Raw genomic sequence first — 27,584 nt, 5'->3', positions numbered from 1 at the left:
CCTCTCCCTCCCCCGGCCCTCACACACCCACCTCGCATACCATCGAATCCCTGCTGCTGCCTGGAGCCCAGATAACTCCGGCTGAGGAATGTGGGGCCAGTGGGGACTGGAAAGGTTAGGTGAAGGCTGAGGGAAGGCTTTGACCAGAACTGGGAGAGGACCGTGGACTATAGGATGGGGATCTGGTTCCATCAGGAGGCCAGCAGAGTGTTGGTAGTCACATCAGAACTTCGCACACTGGGGAAGGCATGGCGGAGCTTCTCCATAATGTCTTCCAAGCACAGGCTGACATCTTGGCTCTTTGACCCCACATCATCTGAGTTGGAGAAGAAAGATGTGGGAAGAGAACTAGAAATTCCCTTATGAGGTCAAGGGGCTGAGGTAGGATGCTGCCAGCTGAAGGTGAACCTATAGCATTTGTATCTTCCCGGCACGATGCTTAGGTACATATGAGGTACTCGACATACATTTGTGGAATAAAATGAATGAATCAGTCAATAAGCCAATCATCCCTGACCCTAAGCTCAAAGCCATGAGGAGAAACCAGTCCCAGCCCTAGAAGAACCTTAGTCAGGAGACCTGGGGCAAGACAAAGCCATGGAGGAAGGGGTTGGGAGGGGCCCGGGGAACTCACCTGCAGCTTGAGTGTCTGGAGTAGTCTGTCCCTTCTCCTGGGGGTGACTGCCTTCTGACTGCTGCGGAGAGGAAGCCAGGGACGAGCCTGCAGAGCCATTGCCATCCGATTCAGTATGTGGCTAGCAAGAGGTAAGGCATGACTTAAGTGGCTTTGCCTTCCTGACCTTACTTTGACAGACTCCCGAGCTTAGAAAGGTCCTTAGAGACATCATGCCCATCCCTTTGCCCTGGGACTTTAAGAAGCTTTTGGTGGTGCCCCAAACTGTGGTTTCCCCTTTCACGAAACTTCTTAGAATATTTAATTACTGAATACTCTCTTCCTTCAACCACATGTATCAAAGGCTCCCAGTTCTTCTAAGGATACCATTGCCCCTAAATATCTCTTGCTGTCATTTCAGCTATAATTAAGCTATCTAGAACTCAATTCCCTCTGGAAATGTAGAGTTGCACACCTGATCCTTGGTTCATGACATAATATCATACGTTAAGACCTCCAGGAATTCATCTAGAGGCCATCCCTTGGAGGATCTGGGGAAGAGGCACAGTGTGGTATTACCTGGTATGGATAATGACAATAATTATTCATAAATTATTCATTTATGAAATGTTTATTATAGTCCTGGCATCATTCCAAATTGTTTAAAGGCGTTATTTCATTTGACGTTCACCACAATTCCATGAAGTTGGTATATTTTTATCCCTGTTTTAGACATAAGGGAACTGGGGCTTAGTGAGGCTAAGTAACTTTCCTAACAAGTGATCCCTTCACAGCAAAAATCTTCCTCTTGCCAAGCATGTCCAAACTCGCTTCTTTCCAGCAAACATCAAAGTAGCAAAGTCAACGTTTTGGACGATTCTTTGAACTTCGTTCTTTCAATACCAGATTCAAATGAGTTGTGGGGAAGTGAGCCCTCAAAAGCCCTCCCTGTGCCCTAGGCCCCACGGTGGCTTGAGAGTAAACACACAAGGATGGAATGGAAGCTAGGTACGAGAGAATTGGCCAAGCGATGTGATATAGCAGCCCATTCCTCCCCCCCAAATTTCCTGATTGCTAGCCCAGTTCTCTTTAGAAAGTCTTCTAACAGCCACCTCCCAGGAGCAAGGAGCATCTCTCCCCGGCCCACCTGTGCTCGGAGGCTGCTCTGATTCTTCCCCTGGCCCCAGACTCACTTGCAGGAGCAGCTCCCTTAAGCGCTGCAGCTGGGACTCGAGTTGCTTGTTGTGGTCTTCAAGAATCTGCATGCGTGTCTCCAGGCGGCTCTTGTGCTGCCGAAGGATCCGGGCCTCAGCCAGCAGCTCCTCATTGCGGTGGTCCTGTGCCACCTCGGCAGAGCCCTCAGCCAGGGTGGGTGCCTCAGCAGCCTCCTCATGCTGCCACTTCAGGCGCCTCAGCTCCCCCTGGAGAATCCTGCCAAGGATGGAGAAGCCAAGGCCAATGACCTTCACAGGGTATCGACTGTCCAGGGCTCAGTGGCCCCTCATACCACCCCCTCCCCAGCCCCCAAGCCGTGCTTTTTTTTTTTTTTTTTGGTCGCAGCATGTGGGATCCTAGCTCCCCGACCAGGGATCGAACCCGCACCCCCTGCAGTGCTGCAGCGGAAGTGTGGAGTCCCAACCACTGGACGGCCAGGGAAGTCCATCCCAGCCATGCTCTTGCTTGAATGGCCATATCCACTTCCTCTCCAACACATATATCATTTACTTTGCCATCCTTAGGCCACAGAGCAGAGAGAGCTGACATTTCATATAACAAATGTCTCAGGGCTTTGATGTACTGCTTTGGGGATTAATTCTGACCTTAAAATCAGGCAGAAACACAGTCTGCAAATAAATGAGGCATTAGGGCCACTGACTCACCTACTCCATTTTTAGATTTTTAGATTCCAGGGGAAGACATAATATAAACAAAGGATCACCCATCTTTCCTCTTCTCTCTACTGCCCTCCTCTTTGACCCACTTTAAACACCCATGTTGAGTCATCAAGGAAACAGATTCCAAAGAGTTGGTCTCCTTTGGAGGACATTACTGTTTTTTTTCCTTTTTGCAACAGAATCACTCTCTCCCTAGTGTTTCCCAGGGCCTCCCCACCACTGCTCTAGTGCAGTGCTTCTCAAACTATCCATAGCAAAAAAACAGGGGGATTTTTCGATCCATCATGGATCAATACATGGTCTGAATGTGCATAGCTAGTACACAGCTCACACCACACATGACTTGCTGCCCAAATTCAACAACTCTCAACCTGGCCTATACCCAATTCAATGAAGACAAGTCCACTAATTATGTGCGTGGATATTGTGGCCATGTCAAATTGCTATGAAAATTTCTAAAAGTTTACTCTCTATTTATGTATTTATCTTTTCTTGAACCAGTAACAAATACTTTGCAGATAGGCCCTGTTCTAAGGACTTGCTAATCCAAATACAGTCTGTAGGCCTGAGGCATGGGCATCCTTTAGGAGCTGCTTAGAAGTACAGGAACTACGGCCCCACCCCAGACCTTCAAATCAGAATCTGCATTTCACCAAGCTTCCCAAGTGACTTGTATGCACACTAATGTTTGAGAATTACTTTTCTGGGGGTTGTTTTATTGATTCTACTACACACTCCCAAAGTGTCTTGGATGCTCCTCAGACTCCTGCTGCCCTCCATGCTTTACAGAGGTCAATGCCATCCCCATAATCTTCTTCACCTTCCCTCTTCCAGTCCTCAAATGCTCTATGCAGTATCATCCTCCTCTTATTACTTTCACTAAGTGATAAGGACCTCTTTCCATTTCCAACAACTGAAAGTTCCTTGAGAGCAGAGACATCATCTCTTCTGTATTCTTTGTGTTTGCATTCTCTCTGCCTGTATCTGTTGGGTACTTGGAGATATTTGGGTTGAGTTTAAAAAGATTCAAATAATTATTAGGATAGCTAGCTTTTATTGAACACTTCCAATAAGACAGACACTGGCTAACACATTATATGCCTGATCATTTGATCTTCACAAGTGACCTTAAGAGGTAGGTACTCTTATCATCATCCCCATTTTACAGATGAGGAAATGGAAGATCACAGAATATAAGTAACTTGTTCAAGGCCACATAGCTAGGATGTGGAAATTCGGGACTTGAATTAAGCCGTCTGACTCTAGAACCCACGCAGATCTGTGCCATTGCCACACCTACCGGTTCTCATCCTCTAAGTGGGCCAGGATCTTTTCGAGCTCTCCTTTGCTTTCAGTGGCCATGCTGCACGGAGCCTGCTGTCCAAAGGCTGGCTCCCGGTCTGTAATGGGGCTGGAGTGCCGCAGCAAGTACTGGTCCTCGTCTCTGTGTGGGGGTGGGGAGAGGAAAGAGGGGCCCAGGCATTGAACTAAGAAACAGCTCAGGGTGTGAGTTCTCAGCTCCCACCTCAAGCCCCAGGAGACACATGCTGGAGGATTCCCTCTCTAAGATACACAGAGAGGGAAAAAGCCATGTATTCAGGTTTAAGAGGGATAAAAGTGTTCAAAGGTGGCAGGGGTCATTGTTGGGGGTAGTAGGAGAGAGTGTTTTCAGGATGCCAAGACTCCTGGGTTCTACTTATAGTGACCTGGGAAACAATGAGCAGGTCACTATAACATCTGTGATGTTCCCCCACCCTACCCCCCTTCGCTTTCCCATCCCCAGGGGAATTGTGGCCTGCCTGAGTCCCAGTCCCAGGGCTGGATTTATCCGTGTAGCCAACAGTTTCTAGGTCCTCTGAGGAGGCCGGGGACCTCCCTAGAGATGAAGGGCCCCTTCTCTGGGCTATAGCACCAAGGAATCTCTCTGGCCACACTTCAGTCAAGTCCCTGGTATCTCCCCAGGGTTGATGTGGCACTAGATGGGGCATTGGCATTTTGAGCATAAGATAATGGCTCATTCCTGCAACTTTAGTTGAGGGCATATTCTTCTTCCCTCAGAGTTAGGAATAAAAGGATGGGATCTTGCAACAGAAAGGGACCTTGGCAGATGGCAGGGAGGTAGTTCATCCTTCATTACCCTGCTCAGTTGATAGAGGGCAGACTGCTTCTCTCATTAAATACTGTGCCCAGAAAGCAGACTTCCTTCCTTAGGGTGTCAGGGACCCTACCCACACACACCCCACCTCCCACTGAGGATACACCCTCCCCAAGTAGTGGTAGAAAGATCCCAAAGGAGAGCTAGTCCTGGCAAATATGTATCTGTGAAAACTCACATGCTGTCGTCTGGGGACAAGCTGTCATTAAAGAAGGAGCAATTTTGACTTTCCATCTCAGCAAGCCTAGGAAGAAAGAGCAGGAACAGAAGGGAAAACAGTATGTGAAGACTGCTTTTATCTCAAGGACTGTAATCCCACAGCAGGATAATCACGTTTGGGGGGCTGTCCCAATTCCCCCTCCCCTGCCCCAAACGTTAGGCCTCGCTGGCTGCTGCAAAGCCCACTGTGCATGTTCCCCTGGCCCTGACTTCATTGTCTTTGCCCCAACTGAAAACTCCTTTCACCCTTGGACTCCTTACAATTCCCTTCCCCAAAACCTGGTGGTACCTGCTGGCAAAATGCTCAATGCGGGAGTGTGTGTCAGCGTGTGGCAACATCGGGGAAGAAGCTGGCCTAGAAGAAAGCAGCAAAGACTCAGAAGACCAAAGACTGGGTAGCTGGGCAGCCTGTCTCCTCACCACCACCCTTCCACACCCCGCAACACCACCACCAAATTAGGGAGCTCCCAAGAGCTGATGGGAACAAGATACAGAGACTGGATTCTAGTCTGTTTCTCAGGTCAGATTCCTGGTCAGGCCCCAGCTGAACTGCCCTGTCACTAGTTGGGTTTGCCCTGGAAGACTGCCCTAGCCCATGTGAGACTCAGCCCCTTCACAGCACATCCCTAGGCTCAATGAGGATGCCTGCAGCCCCTGCTCAGCTACCGGTACTCACGTCTCACTGTAGTCAGCCTCCAGCACTGATTGCACAGGCAGATAACCTCGCTGAGGGTGTTTGCTGAAATAATGCTTTGAGCGGAATTTGTTCTTTAAGGTAGTGGCAAAGTCCCTCATGTTCTCACTGGATGTGGTCTGGGAGGAGACAAGATAGAGGGACTCACCCTAATGGGCTATTCTAGGGAGGTGTGGCCACTCCCCTGGAGCACGGACCATGACTGGTAGTCCACTCTTGTTCATATTTACCACACCTCGCTCCTAGAAAAAGATCTAGAAGGATACATGTCAAACTGTGAACACTGCTTGCCTCAGGGAAGTTAGACTTGAGGGGTGGGGAACGCACTGAGGAGAAAAAGGGACTTTGTTTTATACTTTAAACACCTCTATATAATTTAAATCTTTTACAATGATCGTATATTTGTTAACTTTTAAATATCTTTTACATAAATTCTAGGGATGTAGAAGATGAGCAGGAGCTAGACAATTATCAGTCTACCATCTCTAGCCAGTTTCCCATGTATGACGTTAATAATGTTTATTTTAAAATGATAATAAAAGAAAAATAAAGGTCAAGGTCACTGCTTCCATTGGGTCACACATGTTTCTGTGTCAACAGAACTTGGAGAAGAGATGACAGCTCAGGGAGATGGATTATGGAGATGGGGAGGTAAGATGGGAGAGAGCAGTGGGGGGAGCTGGGGATATGCTTGGGACGTTGGGAGAATGTGTGGGGAGAGAGGAATAAAGGAGTTTAGGGAGCAGAGTCAGCTCGGGAAGCTAAGCCTGGAGGTCTGAGTCCTGAACATAGCAGAGGAGAAATTCTGTGGCTGGAGTTCAGGGATGCTGGGCTCAGGAGGCTATGAAGGGCACAGTTTCCAATGAAAGCCCAGTTGATTTTGGGGATCCAGGTAAAGAGTATACCCCCTTTTCACGCAAGAGACTGAGTAATGAAGTTGAGCACAAACTTTGGTATTGATTAGAAGGGATGGAAGCAATGACAAGGTAGCAGGTGAAGACCAGGGGACAGAAACAATCCAGGAAGCTAAGCAGGAAGAAACTAAATTGAGCGATCGAAGGCTAGTCACCTGTAATTGCCTTGCTGTCTCTATTTTTTCCTGAGACTTCTCTCTGCAGGAGTATAGTGAGTGCCTTTTAGATGGCCAAGAATGTCCTGGGCTGCTACAGCCAGCTACCGCCCCGGTGAGGGTGAGGGAGAAGCTCTGCTAGAAGGACAGCCCTGGATCCCCCAAATTGGTCTATCACCAGGCCTGTTTGGAGGATGCTCCCCAACGGAGAGCAGAATACAGTGAGCTAATGCTGGACAAAATGGATCAAGCACCCAGAAGCTGAGAGTTGCCTGCCCCTCCCGCCCGGCCCAGAGGCTCCATACCGGGGTGTAATACTCCATGATGGGATAATGAAGCTTGTTGCCCTTGCTGGCCCTGCCTGTCAGGAAGCAGGTCTGGCAGATGTCCACGTTAAATTGTTTCAGACTCCGATACCTTGGGGAAAGGAGAGGTGGTAGGAAACAGGATGCAATGTACTATAATGACCTCCCCCTCCCCCAAACATCCAAATATACACATACATTAAAAGGGGGTGAGGCATGGAACCGTAACCTCCTATACGCGGAGCGCTTAACCTCCTATGCATAGCAGTGATAGAGTTCTCACTAGATAACTAGTCTTACTCCAGAGACCACAAATCTCCATGAAATCACATGCTCAGAATCCCAGGAAGTTCGGGAAGTAGCCCTGTCTCACCATCTTTTTTAAAAGGAAGGGTGGGATAAACAACAAGCTCCTACTGTATAGCAGAGAGAACTATATTCAATATCCTATGATAAACCATAATGGAAAAGAATATAAATAAATAAATAAATATATATATATATATATATATATATATATATGTATAACTGAATCAATTTTCTGTGCAGTAGAAATTAACACAACATTGTAAATCAACTATGTTGATTGGGAGGTTGGGACGGGGTAAAGAGCTCATTATATCAAATAACCTTCTAAACAAAGGTGGCCTGAAAGGGTCCAGTTTCACAGGTATGACCACCTTCCTTGGAGGAGGCACACTTTCAATATGAAAACAACTGATTCTATCAGCCGTGGGCAAGTTGGCTAAAAATTATTCCCCAAAGTTATTTATAATAATAACTCTATTATGACTGAATATAGACTAGCCCTTAAGATCCAATTCCAAAGCCTGATTGGACTGTGCAGACCTAATAGCATGGTGAAATGTCTAGACTTAGAACAGTCAGAGGATCTTATATCTTATCCTGGAGCTACACTAGCCAGAAGTGTGAACTCCACCTCTGTGCCTCATTTGCTTATAAAAAAGCAGGGTGGTTGTAAACAGAGTATGTGCTAGTGCTTTAAAGTGGTAAAAACAAGCATTTTATGATGAAAGCCAAATTCAGGGTAGCGGCTACCTTTGTGGGGACAGGAGGGAAATATAATCAAGGAAACTTCAAATATATTGTTTTATATATTATATAAAATATGTATATAATATATAAATTCATAGATATATAAATATATTATATAATATATATAAATTAAAATATTGTTTGTTTCTTCAGCTTTGTGGTGGGTGCCCACCATGGGGCACTGGAGCCTGCTCATACAAGCTCACGAGAGCTGGTTGTTAAAATTTCAGGAATTTTCCAAGCCAGTTGTTAAATATAGCCATTATTTAAAAATTAAATTGTATAAACTCACAATTAAGCAAATGGTATTAAAAACAAAGGTAATAAATACTCAAACTCATCACTTCTTATTTCACTATTACCTATGCTCTCGAGGTTGTCTACATCTGTTATACCTGGTGGTGGAAATACTATAAATGGTGTGCAACTGTGTGTCTCTTCCCGACCTCCTATGGGTAGCCTGACACTGGCCACAGTGGGAGTATTTACATCATGGAAATTAGCCAATGCTATATCACGTTTCTCTTTTGCTTTCTAGAGAGTAGCACATTTGCCAGCACACCTTTTGGTGCGTAGGTGTTCTCATATGTCAGGATGCTGGGGCTTCTGGGTTCTACTTAATGCTCCCTGGGAAACAATGAACACATTACTTCCCTTTCTGTGCTGTTCTCCCACCCCACCCCCTTTTGCTTCTCTATACATTTTTATAGGTCTGAATACTTCATAACACAACTAACAGAAAAAAATTTCATCATTTTTGAGTTTTTTAGAAGTTAAACATTCCGCAGTAGAAAGGATTATAACAGTATATAAAAACATACAATAGATTAATTGTAATTATATAATTATGTAATGCCCTGTTTTGCAATATATGGTTTATATGTAACATGGCCTATTTATTATTAGTATCACTCCAGCGGGTATTGCTTTCCCTACCTGAAACCTTTGATGGGGCACTGCCTACAGATAGAGCACTTGGTCTGATGCTTCACTTGTTCAGCAATGGTGACCCGATGCAGAACAGCCAGCCACACCATGGACTGGGGCTCCAAGTTGACCCATTCCAAGAACTGTGCAACTTCAATGACTGGCTTCCCAGTGCTCTAGAGAAACAAGAAGCCCAGTAGTGATGTCTGAGGCCCAGTGTCTTGTGCCCAGAATGGCAGCCCTCAGGGGAGGAGGAGAAACAGCAAGACCTGGTTGGACTCTGGGTTAGACTGTTCTCCAGAGGTGTCCACCTTCTACCCTGTCCTAGTTGACCTGGTGCCTTCCCCTCAGGACTCTGACCCTAAAAGCCCAGAGAACCCTCTGCCCTTTCGCTCCAGCCCAACAAACTCCCTTGCATCTGAGTACTTCAGATCAAAAGCCCAGCTCTCAGTCCTCCCTCCCTTCTTCCCACCGTCTGTCCCATCATTCCTCCTTTCCTCCCTCCCCAGTTCCATACTCACAAAACGGAAGCAACTACGGACGCTGGGCTCCACGTTGCTGCCCCCAAAGGCCGCCACTTCCCCCAGCTGACGGGGCACCTGAATGGCTTCATGAAGCAGGACACCAAGGTGGCGTTGGTCACACTGGCTGCCTGAGTTGGCCACTTGGCTGAAGAGGTCTGCTGGCCCCACCGTAAGTCATGGCCAAGCCCGATACAGGAATGGCCAGAGAATTGGTGTGAGGAGAAAGAACAGAAAAAGAAGACAGGGAAAGAGCACATTGACTTAGCTAATGACTTTTGAAATTGGAATACCTAAAGGTCCATCCCTGACCTTCTAGAAGTCCAGGTGTTCTAAAAGCAGCTCTCCTCTGGGTTCAGAGAGAAAAAAGTGAGTCAGACACAAAGACAGAGAGCGTCAGAAAGAGAAGGGGAGAGAGGGGTGAAGACAGAGAGCAAGCTGTGTGTGAGAGCGGTGCCAGACACAGATATGACACTGCTGGGAAAACAAAGTCTCAAGAAGCAAGATGAAGGGGTGTGGGATTCAAGGGTGCCTGAATATGAGTTGCAGTCAGTCTGCCCTATCCCCTCCTGTTCATGTAGCCCATGTAGTCTGATACTGCAGTAATCTCTCAGTTATCCACACAAATGAAAAGAAACACTGGCATGGATAATCCAGAAAAAGGGGATAATTCAAAACATTTGATCATCTAAGAAGTCACTCTAAATCATTGTGGAACAGACTATGGTACTTATATATTTGAGCATGGTCTATATCTGCCCTTGTGGGAACTCCCCCGTCCCACCCCAACTTTAGAAAACCTCCTCCAGAGGTTCTTGTCTGTCCATTTCATACCTCACCTAAGGCCCAGAAATGGAACAAAACCAAAAGGCAGAGGACCTGGGGTTTATTTCTGGATCCACTACTGACTAGCTTGTAAAACCTTGGGTAAGTCATGAACCACTCTATGCTGCAGTTTCCTTACTTATAAATGGAGATTAAATCATCACTGTCCATCCCGTCTCAAAGGAACATTAGGAGAAATAAATTACATCATAGATATGAACATACTTTGAAAAGTCTTCTTCCCTGTAAATCTTTCCTAGACGGCTGTCCTCACTCTTCTGTGATCTGATATAGCACATATCCTTTGCCATTCAGATTATTCTAATTAGCACTCTAAAAAATGCTTTCTGTGTACTTCTGTATCCTCTTCTGGACTGTAAACCACTTGAGGCAGGGACCGTGTCTAACCGGACCTTGTACTCACCACATGTAGCACAGTGGTCAACGCACATTAAACACTTGACACTAATGATGCTGTTGCAGAAAAATGCAAAATGCTGTACAAATGATGGAGGATGGAGGGGAAAGCAAAGGTACTGTACACCAGAGAGGTTCAAACCTACAGAATTACATGTTGTCCACTTCCCAGATAATGGGGATTACTGCACACCACCCACGTTATCACATGGGAAGTCTCCAACAGAATGTGTGACGTAGTTTTTTTTTTATTAATGTATAGCTTTTTATTTTATTTCAGATGCCTGTGTTGATGATGCAGGTACTCAGGAAACCCCCAAAACTATAAACGCCTTTCAAAGCTTTTGACAGTCAGGGTAAATTGAACAATTCTCAGTGATGTATTATATAGTAAAAACCATTCCATTTATAAAAACCAGCACACACCTGCCTCGTAAACAATAAAACTGTCCTCTTCCACATTTGTGTGATATGGTTTGAGCTTCAGATTGGGAGAGGGCTAAGCCTGATAGGCCAAAGGGAAATGGAACTAGAAAGTCCAGGTCCTGGGTATCCCAGGATCCCAACTCAGATCCCCATCAAGTAATTACACCAGATCAGAAGAAACCAATGCCCTTGGAGTAACAGTGGGAATAATAACAGGCCTTAGACCCATCTTGGCCTTTGGCTGTTGTGGATGCTTTGCAATAATTTGGACCAGGAAGCATTACAAGGTAGCCTGAGTAGCCCTTTGCTGAGTCATAAGACTCATCTTCTGCTTATCTTAGACTTTTCTTCCTCCCACCACACCTCTCCCTCCACACAACTCTACTCCAAACTTTGGAGTTGTACTCACACTGCAGTTTTTCCTTTACTTCTGTGCCACACAGGCATGCAATGCCAGTCTTAAAGGACAATGCCCGCATCTTTCCACTGCGACCACTAGGTTTAAAAGAAGAGACTGAGAATATGAATATCTGTAAAGGGTTAACATCTTGGCAGTCATGTCCCTCACAGGGTTGATCCCAGCAGGGCTCTGTGCCAGCCATGCCCCAAGCTGAGCTGAGTCCAAGTGCACCAGGGGAGCAATTCCTTCCCACCATGCCCACTCCAGATGTCCCACTGAATTTCACCATGGAGGCTGTCAGGACTGCAAGCCCTTACCTATCAAAAACATTGAGGAGCCAGTTGAGGCTCATGTCCACACAGAGTGGCACGTTGACAAGGATGCCTCTTTCCTCCTCCAGTCGTTCATATAAGGCAGTCAGGCAGTGAATGACCTCCACCACATCCATTACATGCTCACTGGCCTGCAGATCATGCTCATTGAAGATCTCCAGGGCTGTGGTTAAAGTTACCAGGTCCACTGAGAAGGAAAGGAGAGAAGGAGAAAGTATAGCCAAAAGTAGAACCCCAGGGACTAGACGGGAAGATATGGCCACCAGCATCACCAAATCTGACTCAATCTCCAGACTAACCATTTGTAAGTATGAAACAAGCTTGCCCTTTACCAAGACCCTCAACCCAAGTAAGGAGAAGGCAGCAGAAGGCCCCCTAAATTAACCCCAAATGTTTCTATACCCAGATGTTTCTTGACATCAGTTTCAAGAAGATGGTGGGATTTGGATAAACTCCCAGCGGTTGAATAACATTATTTTAAACTTTCTTTGTCTTTACATGCATTTCAACTGCAAATAAGTTGGTCTGTGAACCTCATTCTGAAAACCTAGACACTGGTTATGAAGGTTCAGGTATGCCTGGGTAAATGTGACATAACTCAGGAGGATTTTTTAACTACCTCCAATGCTGAAATCAGCCTAGCCAGATAACCTGGTCCAGGAAGACTGAATGGACAGTGTCTCAGAGAAAAGACAGAAGGCACATTATACCTGCAGCCATGTTGTCCCCTAACCACTGGCATTCGCTTCAACAGTTCTGCTGCTACATCCAATAACCCCAAGATGGTGAAAGAACAAGCCTCCAGTGGCTCCAAACCATTTGCTGGGATACTTCTTGCCATAAAACACTTGCTTGATTATCCGTTTTGGGCAGGGAAGAAGGTAAAAGGAAGAGGATAGCTGTGGGTTAATTTGGAAATAAGTCTGGGGGTTGGGGAAAATAGAAGGGCCCTGGAAAAATCAGGTGTCCACAGCCAGCATATCCCAGCCTTTGGAGAGTCCCCACAAAGCCAACCTACAACACTGGACAGGTGGGATGAAAGTGGGAAACAGTCAACAGATGAGGAAGGGTAGGAGTGGGATGAAGGCTATAAGGGAAGTGTAATAGGAGACTTACGACGCAGTGCCTTCTGGACTCTGCGTAGCTTCATGGCAGTGCGGTAAGCTGAGAACTTAATGTTGTTCAGATCAGCTGCAGAGAATGGAAAGAGACCCACTCAGATCAGGGAAATGCAAATTAAAACAACAAGATACCAAAAAAAAAAAAACAACAAGATACCATGTTACACCTACCAGATTGGCAAAAAATAAAAGTCTGACAATAGCAAGTGTCAGCAAAGATATGGATGAATGAGAATTGCTGGTGGAAGTGTAAACTGATACAATCACACTAGAAAACAACTTGGTATTACCTAGTAAAAGTGAACATTCATATATTCTATGACCCAGCCAGCTATATATCCTAGAGCAGTGATTTTCACATGTTTTGTTTGTTTGTTTGACCAAGCAGCATAGTTCTTGTTAGCTCCAAACTAGAAATGACCGAAATGTCCATCAACAGTAGAATGGTTGAGGAACCTGTGGTATATACAATGGAACACTCCATGGCAGTGAAAATGAATGAACTATAGTCATATGCATCAACATGGGTAAAATTTACAACATAATAGTGAGTCTCTCTTGGCAGTCAAAGATAAGGCACATGAGAGTCATATTCGTAGCCTGGATAGTATCTTTCAAAGAAGCTCTAGTACACGTCTATAAGCATAATTACCTAATGTGATGATAAAATCGTTCAGGGAGAGTATAGAGCTTCCAGTTGAGGGAGGTGCAGAGGGGAAAGGAAAGAAGGCTACTGGAAAAAGCACAAGCACTCACTTCCACCCTCACCTGCTTGTTGAATAGGATTCCCTTCTATTTTTTTAATTTATTTTTTATGGAGATAACATTGGTTTATAACATTTTGTAACTTTCATGTGAACATAGTTTTATTTCTACTGCTGTATACCCTACAAAGTGCTCACCACCAAGATTTAATTTCCATCTGTCACCATACAGTTGAACCCCTTTACCCATTTCAACTTCCCCCCCCTACCCTTTCCTCTCTGGTAACCACTACTCTGTTCTCGGTATTTATGTGTTTGTTTTTGTTTTGTTCATTTATTTTGATTGTCTCTTTTTATATTCCACATATAAATGGAATCATATGGTATTTGTCTTTCTACTCATGTCATTCAGCATATCCTCAAGGTCCATCCGTATTGTCACATGTGGCAAGATTTCATCTTTCTTATGGCTGAGTGTGTGTGTGTGTGTGATCCAGCTATCCCACTTCTGGGTATTTATTCAAAGAATATAAAGAATATAAAAACACTAATTCAAAAGGATATATGCACTCCTATGTTCATCACAGCACTATTTACAATAGCCAAGACATGAAAAAAACCTAAGTGCCTGTAGACAGATGAATGAATAAATAGGATATGGTGTATATATATATATATATATATATATATATATATATATATAATGTATATACACACACACACACACACACACACACACACACACACACACAATGGAATACTACTCCCTTATATTCTTATAGGACAAAGGCAACTGTATAGATCTCTACACTATACAGGAAACTTGAATTCTTACCTAGGGTTTGGTATAACTCAGTCATCTTGGGATGGTCCCAGCATGTGGTCTGAGCCTGGTGGCTACAAATAAAAGCATCAATAGTGCCAGGGTCTATACCACCCCCCAACCCCTCAAACACACATGCACACACCCCTCAGCAATAGGTTGGATGCAAGGAGCAACAGGATCTGAGGGTGAACCCTGAGGATCCCAAAGCACAAGGGTTCACCTTTACCAGGTAGAATCTTGAGCCCTTGAGATGAGTAGGAGGAAAAACTGGAGTGGATGGAGGAATCCCAACAGGTAAGGGGTGAGAGGGATAGATAGAAAAAAAGAGGAAAAGGAGGGGGTGGGCAGGTGACTGACCCATTTCCGATTCAGATGGGCACTCACTTGATATAGTAGGGAACTTTATTGGGTGAAATTGCTCTTTCCCAAGGAACCTGAACAGAGGCTGGTGAGGGAGAAGAGAAAGAGAAAGAAGCTGACCACTAATGCTCTTCAAGCCCCAGGTTACTCCCCTGCTCTATCCTCTCAAAGAAGTAATTAAGCCCAAAAGGGGATGCCTGACTCTCATTGCCAGCTCTTAACAGCCCCTGAGCATGAGGTAAACACTTTTAAGGAACACACTTCTCTCCCTGACGTTTGGGTGAGGGAAGGAGAAGAGGTTGTCACTGATACCCTCATGTGCCAGAGACATGACAAGGGCATGAACAGGTGGCCTTGGCCACCCTATCTTCTCCCTGAGCTGTCTGCCATTTTATCCATTCAGCCGAAGGCAGCTGGTGTGCTGCTGTGGATATGAAGTGGACTCTACTTTCCTCGTGGGGCTCAAAGCCCTTCCCCCAGAAGGTCAAGCTTCTCAGTCCTGTGGGACAATGGGGAATGGGACTGCTCACTCCTCTCTGGTGAGGAACTCTGGAAAAGGATGTCTCTCTCTGCTCTGTGTCTTTAACATCCAGATGCTCCAGGAGAGGCTCAGTCACCTGGCGAACCTCCTCATTGCAGTTTCCCTGGGTACAAGAGCCCTCTGCAGGTATATCTGCATGCCAGTGATTATAATTCAATAGTTCTAATCACCATTAACATTGATTAAGTTCCTACTATGTGACAGATACTCTGCTGAATGCTCTGTGTGCATATCTAATTTTCATATCTGTACATTCCCACTATCTCCACTGCTGCCACCCTGATCTGGGTCACCATCATCCCTCATCTAGATTGTTGCAATATGCATCCTAATAGGTCTCCTTCCTCCCACTCTTGCCCCCCAACACTCTGTTAAAACATAAGTCGGATCATGTCATCCCTCTGCTCAAATCCCTGCAATCGTTCTCCATTCCATTCAGAATAAAATCCTAAGTTCTTACCATAGCCCTCCAGGCCCTCCATGCTCTGGCCTCCTGCTCCCATTCTGACCTCTTGCTCTCTCCCCTCGTCACTCACTTCTACACTGGCCTCCTTGCTGTTCCTCAGGTATGCCCCTGCCTTAAGGTCCTGGAAGTTGTTGTTCCCTCTGCTCTTCCCTAAGATATCCACATGGCTCATTCCTTCACCTCCTTGAGGTTTCCACTCAGTTGCCTCCCTCATTAAGTCCAGCACTCCCTAATTCACGTCTTCCCTGCTTTACTTTTTTTCCATAGCACTTGTCACCAATTGACTTTATATATATTTTACTTATTTGTTTACGGTCTGGCTTCCTCCTGTAGAATGTAAGCTCTCCACGTCCAAGGATTTTTGTCTATTTTGTTCACTGATGTAGCCCCAGTACCTAGAACAGTACCTGGCCCACAGTAGGCCATCAGGAAATATTGTTGGAACAATAAAGTCATTTAATTCCCATAACTCTACCAGCTATGTAATATTTTTCCTCTTTTTACATATGGGAAAATTGAGGTTCAAAAAGGTTAAGCTATTTTTTTTCAAGCTTGCAAAGATATAAAGTCGAGCAGCTGTGACTCAGATCCAGGTCTCTCTGACTCAAGAGCCTGTCCTTTTAACCGCTACACTACACTGTTTTATCCTACTGCTTCTTAGATGCCAAGGTACACTCCGCTCCCACTAGGCCCCCAAGGGACAAGAGTAGACCCTCTTGGAAGGTGGCTGAGTTTCTACCAAGTGAAGCGCAGTTTGTCTCACATACAGGAGAGGAAGTGCTGTGACCCAGGCCCAAAGTCCCGGTGGGCATCCTGGAGCTGCTTAAGTCTCTCACCAACTGACACCTATGGAAAGAAGATGCAAGAAGTCAGTGGACTCATTCCAGATATCCAGGGTAGGATTTCCACATGCCTCTGGCAATCTCTGTGAATTCCCTCAGAGGCTGCCTCTTCAGTTCCAGATCCTCCCAACATTCACCCAAATCCTAGCCTTCCCATGGCACTCCCAGGGGTCAGAGAAGAGCATCCCTAATTCCAGGCCACAGACACCCTTCATCTGCCCCTGTCTACCCTGAGGGGCAGACAGGCCCCTCTCAGACCATTTTAATCACTTCCTGCAGTTTAGAGGTTGAGAAGCCTGCTTCCTAGCCCCAAATTCTCTATAACTCTTTTCCCACATAGATTCCATTTCAATGCCCCTTCACTTCCTTTGGGCCTGGGTAAGTTGCCCTCCAAGCCTAGTTATACCAAGCCTTTTCCTCATGCCTCACTCCAGGCTTCTCTTTTACCTGTAGCTGTTTCCACCGGATGTTGATCTGCTCCAGGGCCCGGGAGTTCTCCATTGACAAGTGCACATCAGAAATGGCAAGTTGATGGGCCAGATCATTCACCAACTTCACTCCATCTTTCATGGGGAAGAATTCTTCTTTGAATAGCTATAGAACCAAAACCCAAGTGCCACAGTAGGTAGAAAATAGGAAAGAGGAACCATTAGTCATTTTGTTTTAATAGCACAACCTCAGTGCTTGCCTATTAGGGCAACTAGACTAAGGTGTGTGTGTGGGGGGGCATTGTCCTTATCCTCTTCCTTTTCTACTCTCAGAAGACACCAGGGAAAGAGAAGCCAGTAGAAGGACAGAGGAGACTTCAGCTAAACCAGCCCCCAAATCTAGCACAGAAACTGGGACAGACTCTATTGAAGTTCAGGGCAACAATGGAGCCTCAGCAGCAGGAACACTGTCAGGGTCTGGGAGGAACATCTGGTCCTGGGGTGGACTGTAGCCACGGGAGGGGGCCTGCATACCTTAAGAGCCTGGATGTGCTCAGGAAGTGAATCAATGAAGAGATCCCCAATGGGCTCCCAAGTGGCTCGGACTCCCTCGGCCTGAGTCAGAGTCGCGCTTAATTCCTCCATTGCCCCTTGGATCTCCAACAGCTGCTCCAGAGTGCGCTCAATGTGGCGGTGCTGGTCCACACAGCGGGCTGTCAACTTCTCCCATAGTTCACTGGCCACCGTTGCCTGCTTCCACACAAAGCGGCTAAGATTCTGGATCCGCTGTCTGGGAGAGGTATCTGCAAGGGCAGGCACGAAGTCAAGTCAGTCCAGCCAGGCAAGGATAGCCATGTAAAGACAGAGACAGATAGCCCTTTGTAAAATGTGTGTGTGTGTGCATGTACGTGTGTATATATATTCATACATACACAAATGCATTTTTTCATATTTGAGCTCCTTTTGAAGATTCAGCTTTTTAAAAAATTAAAATTTTTATTTTGAGTTCATTGTAGATTCACATGCAATTATAAGAAATAATACAGAGGGACTTCCTTGGTGGCACAGTGGTTAAGAATCCGCCTGCCAATGCAGGGGACATGGGTTTGATCCCTGGTGCAGGAAGATCCCACATGCTGCGGAGCAACTAAGCCCGTGCACCACAACTACTGAGCCTGCACTCTAGAGCCCGCGGGACACAACTACTGAAGCCCATGTGCCTAGAGCCTGCGCACCGCAACGAAGAGTAGCCCCCGCTTGCCGCAGCTAGAAAAAGCCTGCACGCAGCAACAAAGACCCAACGCAGCCAAAAATAAATTTAAATAAATAAATAAAGCTTTCCTGTGGTCTCACATCACTTCCAGCTCCTGCCTAAATTCTTTAAAAAAGAAAGAAAGAAAGAAAGAATACAGAGATCTCATGTACCCTTTAGCAAGTTTCCCCAAATAGTAACATCTTGCAAAACTATAGTATAATATCACAACCAGGATATTGACATTGACATAATCCACCAATTTTGTTCAGAGTTCCCCACTTTTACTTGTACTCATTTCTCTGTGTGTGTGTGTGTATGTGTGTGTGTGTGTGTGTGTGTGTTTTGCTCTATGCGATTTTATCACATGTGTAGGTTCATGGACCCACCACCACAGTCAAGAGACCATACTAGTGTTTTCCACTTATTATATCATGAGGATTTCCTCATATTCTTAAAAAATGGGCAAGGTAAAGAGTGAGTAAAATATTTAAGATGTGTAGTGAGACAAATCATTGAGTCCCATTCACATGACCTTGGAATGCGATTTTGCATTAGTGTCTGCTGCCCACTTCCTTCCGAAAAAGGGAGGTATTTTATGAAGACCCAGCAAAGGAGAGGTTAGTATAATTTGCCCAGCCTTTCCACCTAGGCTCCTAAATTGTAAGTTTCCTCTTCCTCCCTCAGACCTACCCTCAGAAGTATATTCAGAGCCCCCAAACTCCAGACTAATTGGAATTGTCCTGCTCTCTTGAGCTCGTTCTATCTGAGGCCCATTGGACAGTAAATTGAGTACTAGTTAGTACTCAGTAGGAGGGGCTCGAGGTAAACTGAGAGGGTCAACAGCATTGACAAAAGGCTGCATTAACAAAGGGTCCTTTCAGGCTACACATAACCAATCTCAGAGGGTTGAAGCCTCTTTCTGGAGAAGAGGGCGTGCTGGGCCACCACTCAGACCTGAGCACCACGGATCCCACCCTGCTGCCTTATTTAAACCTAGACCTACAGTGACCGGCTCTATTGATGAAAGAGGGCCAGAACTCACCAGGGTCAGAATTAAAGAGCCACAATCATTTTTCTTTTCAAATGCAATCACCAAACCTTTTAGAATTTTTTGAAAGGTTTTTTAAATTTTCTGGTTGATTATAGCAGTGCCACATGCCTCTCTATGTTGTAATAAAGCAGTATGCTTTTAAAGGACATACTACTACTTTTACTTACTGAGTTAGTTTAATGCATTTGAGTCTTTTTTTTTCTTTTTCATGCCTTATTAAATGGCCACACATGATGCTCCAGAGAGCTACATACAGCTTTAGGCCACACGGTCATCTCCCCTGCTCCGGGCTCTGTTCTCTTTGCTTTATCTTATAGTGTGAATCTGGCTTCTTCCCAACTTTGGACTCCCAGGAGAAAATTATCCTCCTAGGTAACAGCTGAGAAAATGAGCTTGGGGAGGGCAGGAAGGTGTTTAATGGTTCACAGCTCAAGAAGAAGATGAAAGAGGGGAAGATCACCCACCTTTGCTCTCAGAGCGAGGCTCCTCTAATTCATCAAATGGGTGCTGGGACAGGAAGGCCTGAGCTGACTCCAACACAGAGTAGATATAGGGGCCCCGAGACTTGACATCTTCCATGAAGGCCTGTGAAGTTAGCAGCGTGGTCAATGGGGAAGGAAAGTCTTTCAATTGCTTTGAAATCCATCCTGCAATTGACAATCTTTCTTCTCCTCAGTGCAGCTTGATCCTTTGGCGTTATCCTGTATCTTTGGGCTACTCAGACTAAAGAAGAGCAGACTTCTCCTTAGGCAGAAGAATAACTCTGACACTGGAAGGTCTATTTACTCTGAAATGGGTCTGTCTATGCCACAAGGTAGAGTGAAATGTGGGGATTTGGTTCGGGGAATCTTGGTTTTCTGGAAGACTCAGAAAGCCCTCTGTGAGGGGCTTAGAGAAATCAAAGCCAGGATGGGCAAGATTTATATTAAAATTTTAATTAGTTTTTTTGTTGAAATATACACTAATAAGAGTATACAAATCAAAAGTGTACAGCTCAATGAATTTCCATAAAGTGATTCAATCTCTGTAACCAGTACTGGGATAAAGAAACAGAACTCCACCAGCATCCTGGAAGGCTCCCTCATGACCCCTTCTGGTCACTCTCTCATTCCCCCCTCCCCCAAGGTAACCACTATCCTGACTTGTAACACCACCGATTAATTTTGCCCATTTTTTAACTTTATATAAATGGAATCATATAATGTGTGCTCTTGTTTGTATTTGGCTCTTTTTTCACTCAGCATATTGTCTTTAAGATGTATCCACACTGTGGCACACATTTATAGTTTATTTTCTTGTTGTATGGTATTCCGTTCTGCATTCATCTTTTAAATTGAGATATAAATTATATATAACATTGCATAAGTTTAAGGTGCACAATATACTGATTTCAAACATTTATGTAATATGATTGCCATTAGCTAACACGTCTGTCACATCACATAATTATCATTCCTTCCGGTGCATTCTGGACTCATTTTAAGAAGCATGTTGTTATTTTCTGATTATAGAGGTAATATATGTCACAGAAATCTTAGAAATCTCAGAAAAGTATGAAGAAGAAAGTTAAAAAGAACTCTGATTTCGTCACTTGGATTTAACCATTGTGAAGATTTTGATACAGTTTCTTCTTCTGTTTGTATACATGTGTATACATACATACATATCTATATCGATTTTTATACAGTTGAGATCCACCTGTATATAGTTTTGTATCCTGTGTTTTTTCACTTAATATTATATTATGTTCATTTTCCCATGTCCCCATTACAAATCAGCGCAGAATTTTAAGGGAGGTCAATATTTGATGGAAAGAATAGAGGGGAAAGATTTGACTTATTCTCTGGAATACTAGCCACAGACCAGTAGGACTGTACACAGCTTCCTGTGACTTTAAGCATCGAAGCAGAGACTGGGTATCCATCAGTCAGGGTGTTGCAGAAGAGATCTCTTCCCGATGGAGAGGCTACACACCACGGCCTCTGTAACTCTAACCTACCGCGTGCGTCTCCTTCTCCTGTTGCACCAGGGCCACATCCCCTTGTAGGGGCAGCTGAGCTGACAATTCCTCATCCTTTTGGCTGAGCCAGTCAATAATCTCTTGGAGAGGGAGCTGAAGCTTTCCACTGTGATCTGAGAAGGCCTCTAGGCGGGCGCTGCACACAATGGTAAGACCAGTGATTTTCAATCCTCTTGTTAAGTTGCAAAACATTTTTCCCCAACAAATACATATGTGGAACCTTAATATATAAACAGATGAAAGAGGTGCTGCTCTGGTCGAAGTGGGAGGAGGCCCAGAGCCCTCCCTCTGACCCACCCACAAAGGCTCCCAAGGCAGCTCCAGAGGGAGTACGGTACCAAAACACTTGGCAGACGTCAGCTAATTCGGTTGAGTGTCCAGCATCACGCTGGGAAGGGTAGCGAACTGAGCAAGGCCATTAGAGGTGACAGCTGTCTGGTTGCCCTCTTGTCCTAGGGGACCTCAAGTCATGCCAAACTGCTCATCCTCAGAGGCTTCTTGGAGGCTGCCTTCTGAGCAGAAGCGGATGCAGTAGGTGGAAAGGGCGCGTCAGGTGGCTGAGTTTGGGCACGCACATGTGTGAGGCTGCATACAAATACAAGCAGCCCTGGGGTCCCAAAGGATGAGGACAACATAGGCTAGAAGTTTGACATATGGAAGGAGGAAAATGGGTACCACATAATCACCTCTGCTTGCCTTCCCCCACAAATGAGCCATGAGCTGAGGTCCAAGTGGTAGGAAGCCAGAGGCCAGCCCAGGCTGTGTGCATCCATCGAGCCCATTCCCCTCAGCCGACAGTGCTAACTAGTCATTGCGTCCCTACCACGTGGGCCAAGCCTTTTACCTGCACTTTTGCTTCCACTAATTCTCAGAGCAACCTCGTGAGGTAGGCACTGCTATTACCCAGAGAGGTTAAGTAATTTGTCCAAGGTCACACAGTTAAGTCATTGGTACAGTGATGATTTGAACTTAGGTTTGTCTGACTCCAGAGCCTGCATTCTTTCAACTTCTCCACACTCTTCATCCCCACCAGAACCCACCAGAAGCCAGGAGCTTGGTCTTTGATGATAGGAAGTAGAAAGGAAAAGTGTGGGTGGGAGGTGGGGGTGGCAGGGGTTATAGAGAAGGGTAGAGGAAAGAGGAACAACTGATACAGAAATTGCCTGCAGGCTCTTACTGATTCGCCCTTACTTTGGGGAGGCATGGGTGGGTGATAAGCAATAGACAGGAATAGAGGGATAAAAAGATGGGAAAGAGAGTAGATGAGATCTACCAAGATGGAGGACAGTTATGAGAGGAAGAGGGGGAGGCAGTAATCATATCCTCCATTTATACATCTGAACTTATACATTTAAGTTCAGAAAGCATTTTCATATCTTATTTGAGTCCTCACAACAACACTGGGAGATAGTTAGGACATCTATTATTCTTCTACTCATTTTTTTTCCTTAAAAAAATACAAACAAGTGGAAGCTAAAATTCAGAGGTTACTCAAACCAATTATGCAAGGTGACACAGCTATTCAAGACTGAGGTTCAAATCCAAGTCTCCTGACTTCTGACCCAGTGTTCTTCCCCCAGTTCCAGAGAAGGAAAAGGAGGAGAAACAGAGGGTGAGGCTGACGAGAAGGCTAAGAAGAGGATGATGAGCTACAGCAGCAAGAGGAGCCCAACACCTTCCCAGACAACTCCCTAAAGCCCCTGTTTCGAGGGGCCAGGTCTTACCGGAGGCTGTGCGACTTCTTTTTGATTTCATTCCAACACAGATTCATGGCTGGTGGTTCCAGGGGTCCAGCAGCACCAACAGACCCGTTGAATAGCTTTGGGCTTAGGTAGGGCACCCCAGCACCATCATGAGGAGGCGCAGGGGTGCTGGCAGCAGCTCTAACCTGGACAGAAACACAGGCACCTCTGTGAGCCCTGGAGTGTGCCACACCCTGGTCTGCACCAAGCCAAGCGTGGGCCAAGTGTGAACAGAGGGAGAGAAGGGCTGGTTCTGGGGTGTGTTCAGGGGTGGGGGTTGAGAGGAAAGATGACTCCATGGCTCTGTTCATGGCAAGGTCCTCTCTTGGTACAGGTCGGTCACTTTTAACTGCTGACTCCTATCATTATCACTCTTATTATTGCAAATTGTGCCAGGATTACTGCCCAGATGGGACCCTAGATGTATTTGTGTTAGATAAGAGCTGCTCAGAATTGCCCAAACATAGGCAACCATGGCATTCAAGGTGAGCTGCAACTCTTACTTCAGTGTCCCACAGTTTAGCCAACGTTCTAGAAAAGAAAGCTGAAGGGCTGTCCCACAAAGTTCCAGAGAGAGAGAAAGAGAGAGAGAGAGAGCAGCCAGAGAGAGCCATCAGTAGTAGATGATGTCCTACTTCCAAGCGAATCTAGGCCTTGGTGCTCCCTCTTCCTCTTCCCCGCTCACATTTTCCGCCACAGTCAGGAAGGCTGGAAAGAGTCCTAAAGAGCACTGTTCATCTTCCATGGGTTGAGAAAGGGCTAAAGCAGCATTTTGGGTCCTGATCTCCAAAGGACTCTGACCAGAGTCGACAGCTAAGAGGACCAGCCGTGGAGCCTGCCAAAGTCTCACCTTGGGCCGTCAAGTTCAGAGCCCGTCACTTGCTCACCCTGTAGGGTATTGTGGGGTTTGGGGGAGTGTGGGTTGTGCCAAGTAGCCCTTCAGGAGTTAGCTACCTTCAACGCAGTGCCAAACCTGCGCAGCCAGGGGCAGAAGCGGGTGGAGAGCAGGGGAGTGTGGAGAGGAAATCTCAGCCTCGGGAAACCCACCTGCCTGCCTGCCTGTCTACCTCCTCACCTCCTGTGGAAAGCACACGGTCCTGGTGGCTGAACCTCCTCTTGTCTCCCTTGCCCCCAAACCATACCTCCTCCCCACACAAGACTCTCAGGAAGTTGGAAAACCAATCATCCCATTCAAACCACGGCTCGAAGTGCTTAACATATAGTAGGTGCTTAATAAATATCTGTTGATAAAATTAATGATGCCCAATCTATAGAATAAAAAATATTCAAGATTTAAAAAAGAACCCACAGCTCGCAGCCACACACGGAAGGAGAAGCGGGAGAGCAGTCAGGCTCTGGGGCAAAGCTCTGAGTTCAGTTGCCTTGCGTCCCTGGGAGCGGACCCTACCTGTGCCGCCTGGGGACCCAGTTGCAGGATCGGACAGCTCCATGATGATCCCTCCACACAAATCTGGACCCAGTGCCTGGTGAGCTAAAGGCAGAGTCCCGACAGGCTCTGAGCAGGCTCCCTCAGGGAGGGTGGGCAAAGCGAGCCAGGCCAGGAGGCGGGATCTGTCACCCTGTTTGTTTACTGACCCCCCAGGAATCCAGAGGGGGCGGCTATGTCAGGACTCCAGACGGTGAATCAGGGCTTTGTCCCTGGGGAATTCCGGCTCACTCCCAACTGGGCCCGCCACACCGGGGCCAGGAGGGCCCTCCCAGACTGGCAAGTATGGTGAGAGTGGGACTGAGCATTCCATGGTGCTGAGGAGGGGCACGAAGAGGGGAGCTTCTGTTGATTTGTGTTCCCTTTCCCTGGAAGACACAAAGGACTCACTCTGCCTCCACCCCCACCCCCTGAGGTGAAGGAAAGGATCAGACTGCTTTGGTGACAAACCTCTGGTAAACAATTTCCCCAAGGTCTGGAAGGACAATGAGCTTGGTGATAAGCCTTGTCCTTGACTAAGTAAGCGTCCTCAGAGCCAGTGAGAGATGTGTGTGGCACACCTGGGGACAGAGCTGTGGTTGGGAAGGTGGGCAGCAGAAGACTGACCCAAGCCCACAGTGAAAATGAGAGAAGAGGGAGAGCCTTGTCCCCACAGACCTCCGCCTGCACTCTAAGGCCGGGGGAGATGGATGGTCAATGGGCAATCCCCCCTGGACTTTTGCAGGGTGGGGAGAGGGCAAGAGGGAACCCAGAAACTCCATGCAGGGATCCAGCGCCAGAGACGCTCCTGTGCCCTGCCTGTGCTGTCATAGGTCCCTGGCCTGAGGGGCAGGGCCCCTTCTGGAGGTGGCCACTCTTCTCCTTTGCCAGCAGACTTGGCTGGAGAAAGGTTAACATTCCCAAGCTGGGCCCCCACCCCTCAGCACTGAGGCAAAACACTTCATTTTGACCAAAAAAGAGTTCTGTTCCAATCCTCATTTATCTCCCACAGAGTCTTCTGGGCTTTCCACAGTTCCACATTGTTTCCATGCTGAGGCCCACCTACAGGAATAGTTAGAGCAGCTGCCTGACCCTTTCTGGGGCTACGGGGTAGAGCCTTGCGGGGTGGATGGGGGATGGCAGGGGACAGCAGGCCAAGAGCAGGGAGTGGCTCTAGCTCTGTGTCGCAGCTTGGCTTATGCTGGGATAATTGGTCCCAAGCCAGCCTCACAGAGTTCCCCAGACTGGGAATGCCCCAGAGTTAGAAATGGCCTCTTGTGATCCAGCCACAGCCTAGTTGTCTGGTTCTGATGGAAGCACCCACGATGAGCTGGGCTCCACCCATGTTAGCCTTTCATTCCCTCCAGCCTTCTTCTCAGTTTCCTATGCCCCCATTTGGCTCCTTTACTATGCTCCATCACCCTGTTTTCTCCTCCGAGTTCCCCCTAATAATCACAAGTCCCCTGGGGCAGAGCCAGGCACACAATAGGCAAATAATGAATAATCATAGTTTTCTTTCCCTATCAATAGCCTTCTACTTCTGGCTTTTGTGGCCAAAATGTTTGCTTCTCACTCCCCACTCCCCATAGGGCTCTCTCCTTATCTCTTGAAACTTTAAGACAAAGTCAGAGCCATAGAAAAGGAAGAGAAGAAACTAGACAGTGACCGAGGAGAGGGCTTGGTCTCACCATTCTCTGTCACAAAATGAAGCCCTCAGGTCCCGTTGCCAGGTGGAGAAGTTTGGAGGGGGTGGGCAATGAGCAGGGCAAGCCTTATGGAAGGACCCATGCTTCTCAATCCCTCAACCTTCTGAAAGCCCCAGTCTGGGGAAGGGGTAGGTGCACAGGGGGACTCTCAGTTGACACTGACTTTGAGAATATGTTACAAGCAGCAAATTCTCTCTGGCTAGACATGTGAAAACAGCTTGGGAGGACCTGGGTCTTATGCCTCACTGGACCTTAACTTTCCCTCATTATTCTCCCCCAGATGGGCTCCCCAGCACCTACATTCTCCATCCATGCCACCTCTCCACCCGTGTCGCTCTCTTCCTCCTCCCTGTATATTCAGCTGCTGTTTGCAGCTGAATAGTGACTCAGCGCTGCAGTCCATCTGTGAGATACTAAGAAACATAGTACTTTCACACACTTCTGTGGCCTCTGGACCCCAAAGCATCGTAGGGCAAGCCAAAGTATGCTGATACTTCTCTCTTGTCTAGTCAGCTTTCCCTTGGACCTCCCTAATTGTCAGGAAAGGGGGCTGCCCTCTTGGGATTACTGCCTCTCACACATACTCTGACCACCTAGAACATATGCAGGTGGGCACACGCAGCACCACCACTTCACTTCTACAGAAGGAGAGAGACAGGAGAGGCCAGTATGAAACTCAGGGGAGCCTTAGTGGGGTTAACCCACTGTGAGTAAGACTAGGGACTTGAGAAGAAGAGCCAATGGAAGGAGAGGGAATATTCTGCAGGTGTGGAATATGAGGAAGTCAAGACAAAGGAAGGTCCTGTCTTGTCCTTGGCTATACCCTGAAGGATCATGCTTTTCTGGGACCTCCCTTGGGAGGTTAACATAAAACCAGCCCCCTCAGCCATTGTGGGCCCTTTGGCTTGTCCAGCTCAACACACCTCCTTTGCCCCATGCCCCCCCCCCATAAAAGGCCTCATGAGTGATAAGGATGGGCCAAAGGAGACCTCGTGCTGTCCAAGAGGTTTCATGTATATGGACAGTACCCCTGAGCCTTAGGAAGCATGGATACCCACAAGATCACACACAGATCATGTGTCCACCCTGTCTCCACAGGTCTTTCTTTTGCTCTCGGCCTCTTACCTGAGGCTGGGGGCAGGTGCTTCGGAGGCTGCTGCTGTGATGGAAGTGGTCAGCTGCCCGCCACTCATGACATCGTGGGAGGGTATAAGGGCATCCCTGCATGACCATAGGTTGCAT

General features: G+C 46.7%; 1 protein-coding gene across 1 annotated transcript; it reads right to left on the bottom strand.

Moving 5' to 3' along the window:
* On the bottom strand, positions 1-27,584 carry DRP2 (dystrophin related protein 2). Its single transcript, XM_065901332.1, has 22 exons — positions 27,468-27,584; positions 23,193-23,356; positions 21,448-21,604; positions 19,913-20,033; positions 17,677-17,945; positions 17,162-17,308; positions 16,640-16,718; positions 14,890-14,950; positions 14,515-14,576; positions 12,971-13,045; positions 11,840-12,041; positions 11,532-11,617; positions 9,455-9,612; positions 8,943-9,109; positions 6,951-7,062; positions 5,559-5,695; positions 5,172-5,237; positions 4,842-4,907; positions 3,809-3,952; positions 1,807-2,044; positions 635-755; positions 1-316 (listed from the first exon to the last, which is right to left on the bottom strand). The coding sequence occupies exons 1-22, from the start codon at positions 27,582-27,584 to the stop codon at positions 192-194; spliced, it is 2,874 nt and encodes a 957-aa protein (XP_065757404.1). The 3' UTR covers positions 1-191.

Source organism: Phocoena phocoena, chromosome X (genome assembly GCF_963924675.1).
Source record: "Phocoena phocoena chromosome X, mPhoPho1.1, whole genome shotgun sequence".
Lineage (NCBI taxonomy): Eukaryota > Metazoa > Chordata > Mammalia > Artiodactyla > Phocoenidae > Phocoena > Phocoena phocoena.
Note: the sequence above shows the minus strand (reverse complement) of the source record. Positions and strands in the feature narration are given on the sequence as shown.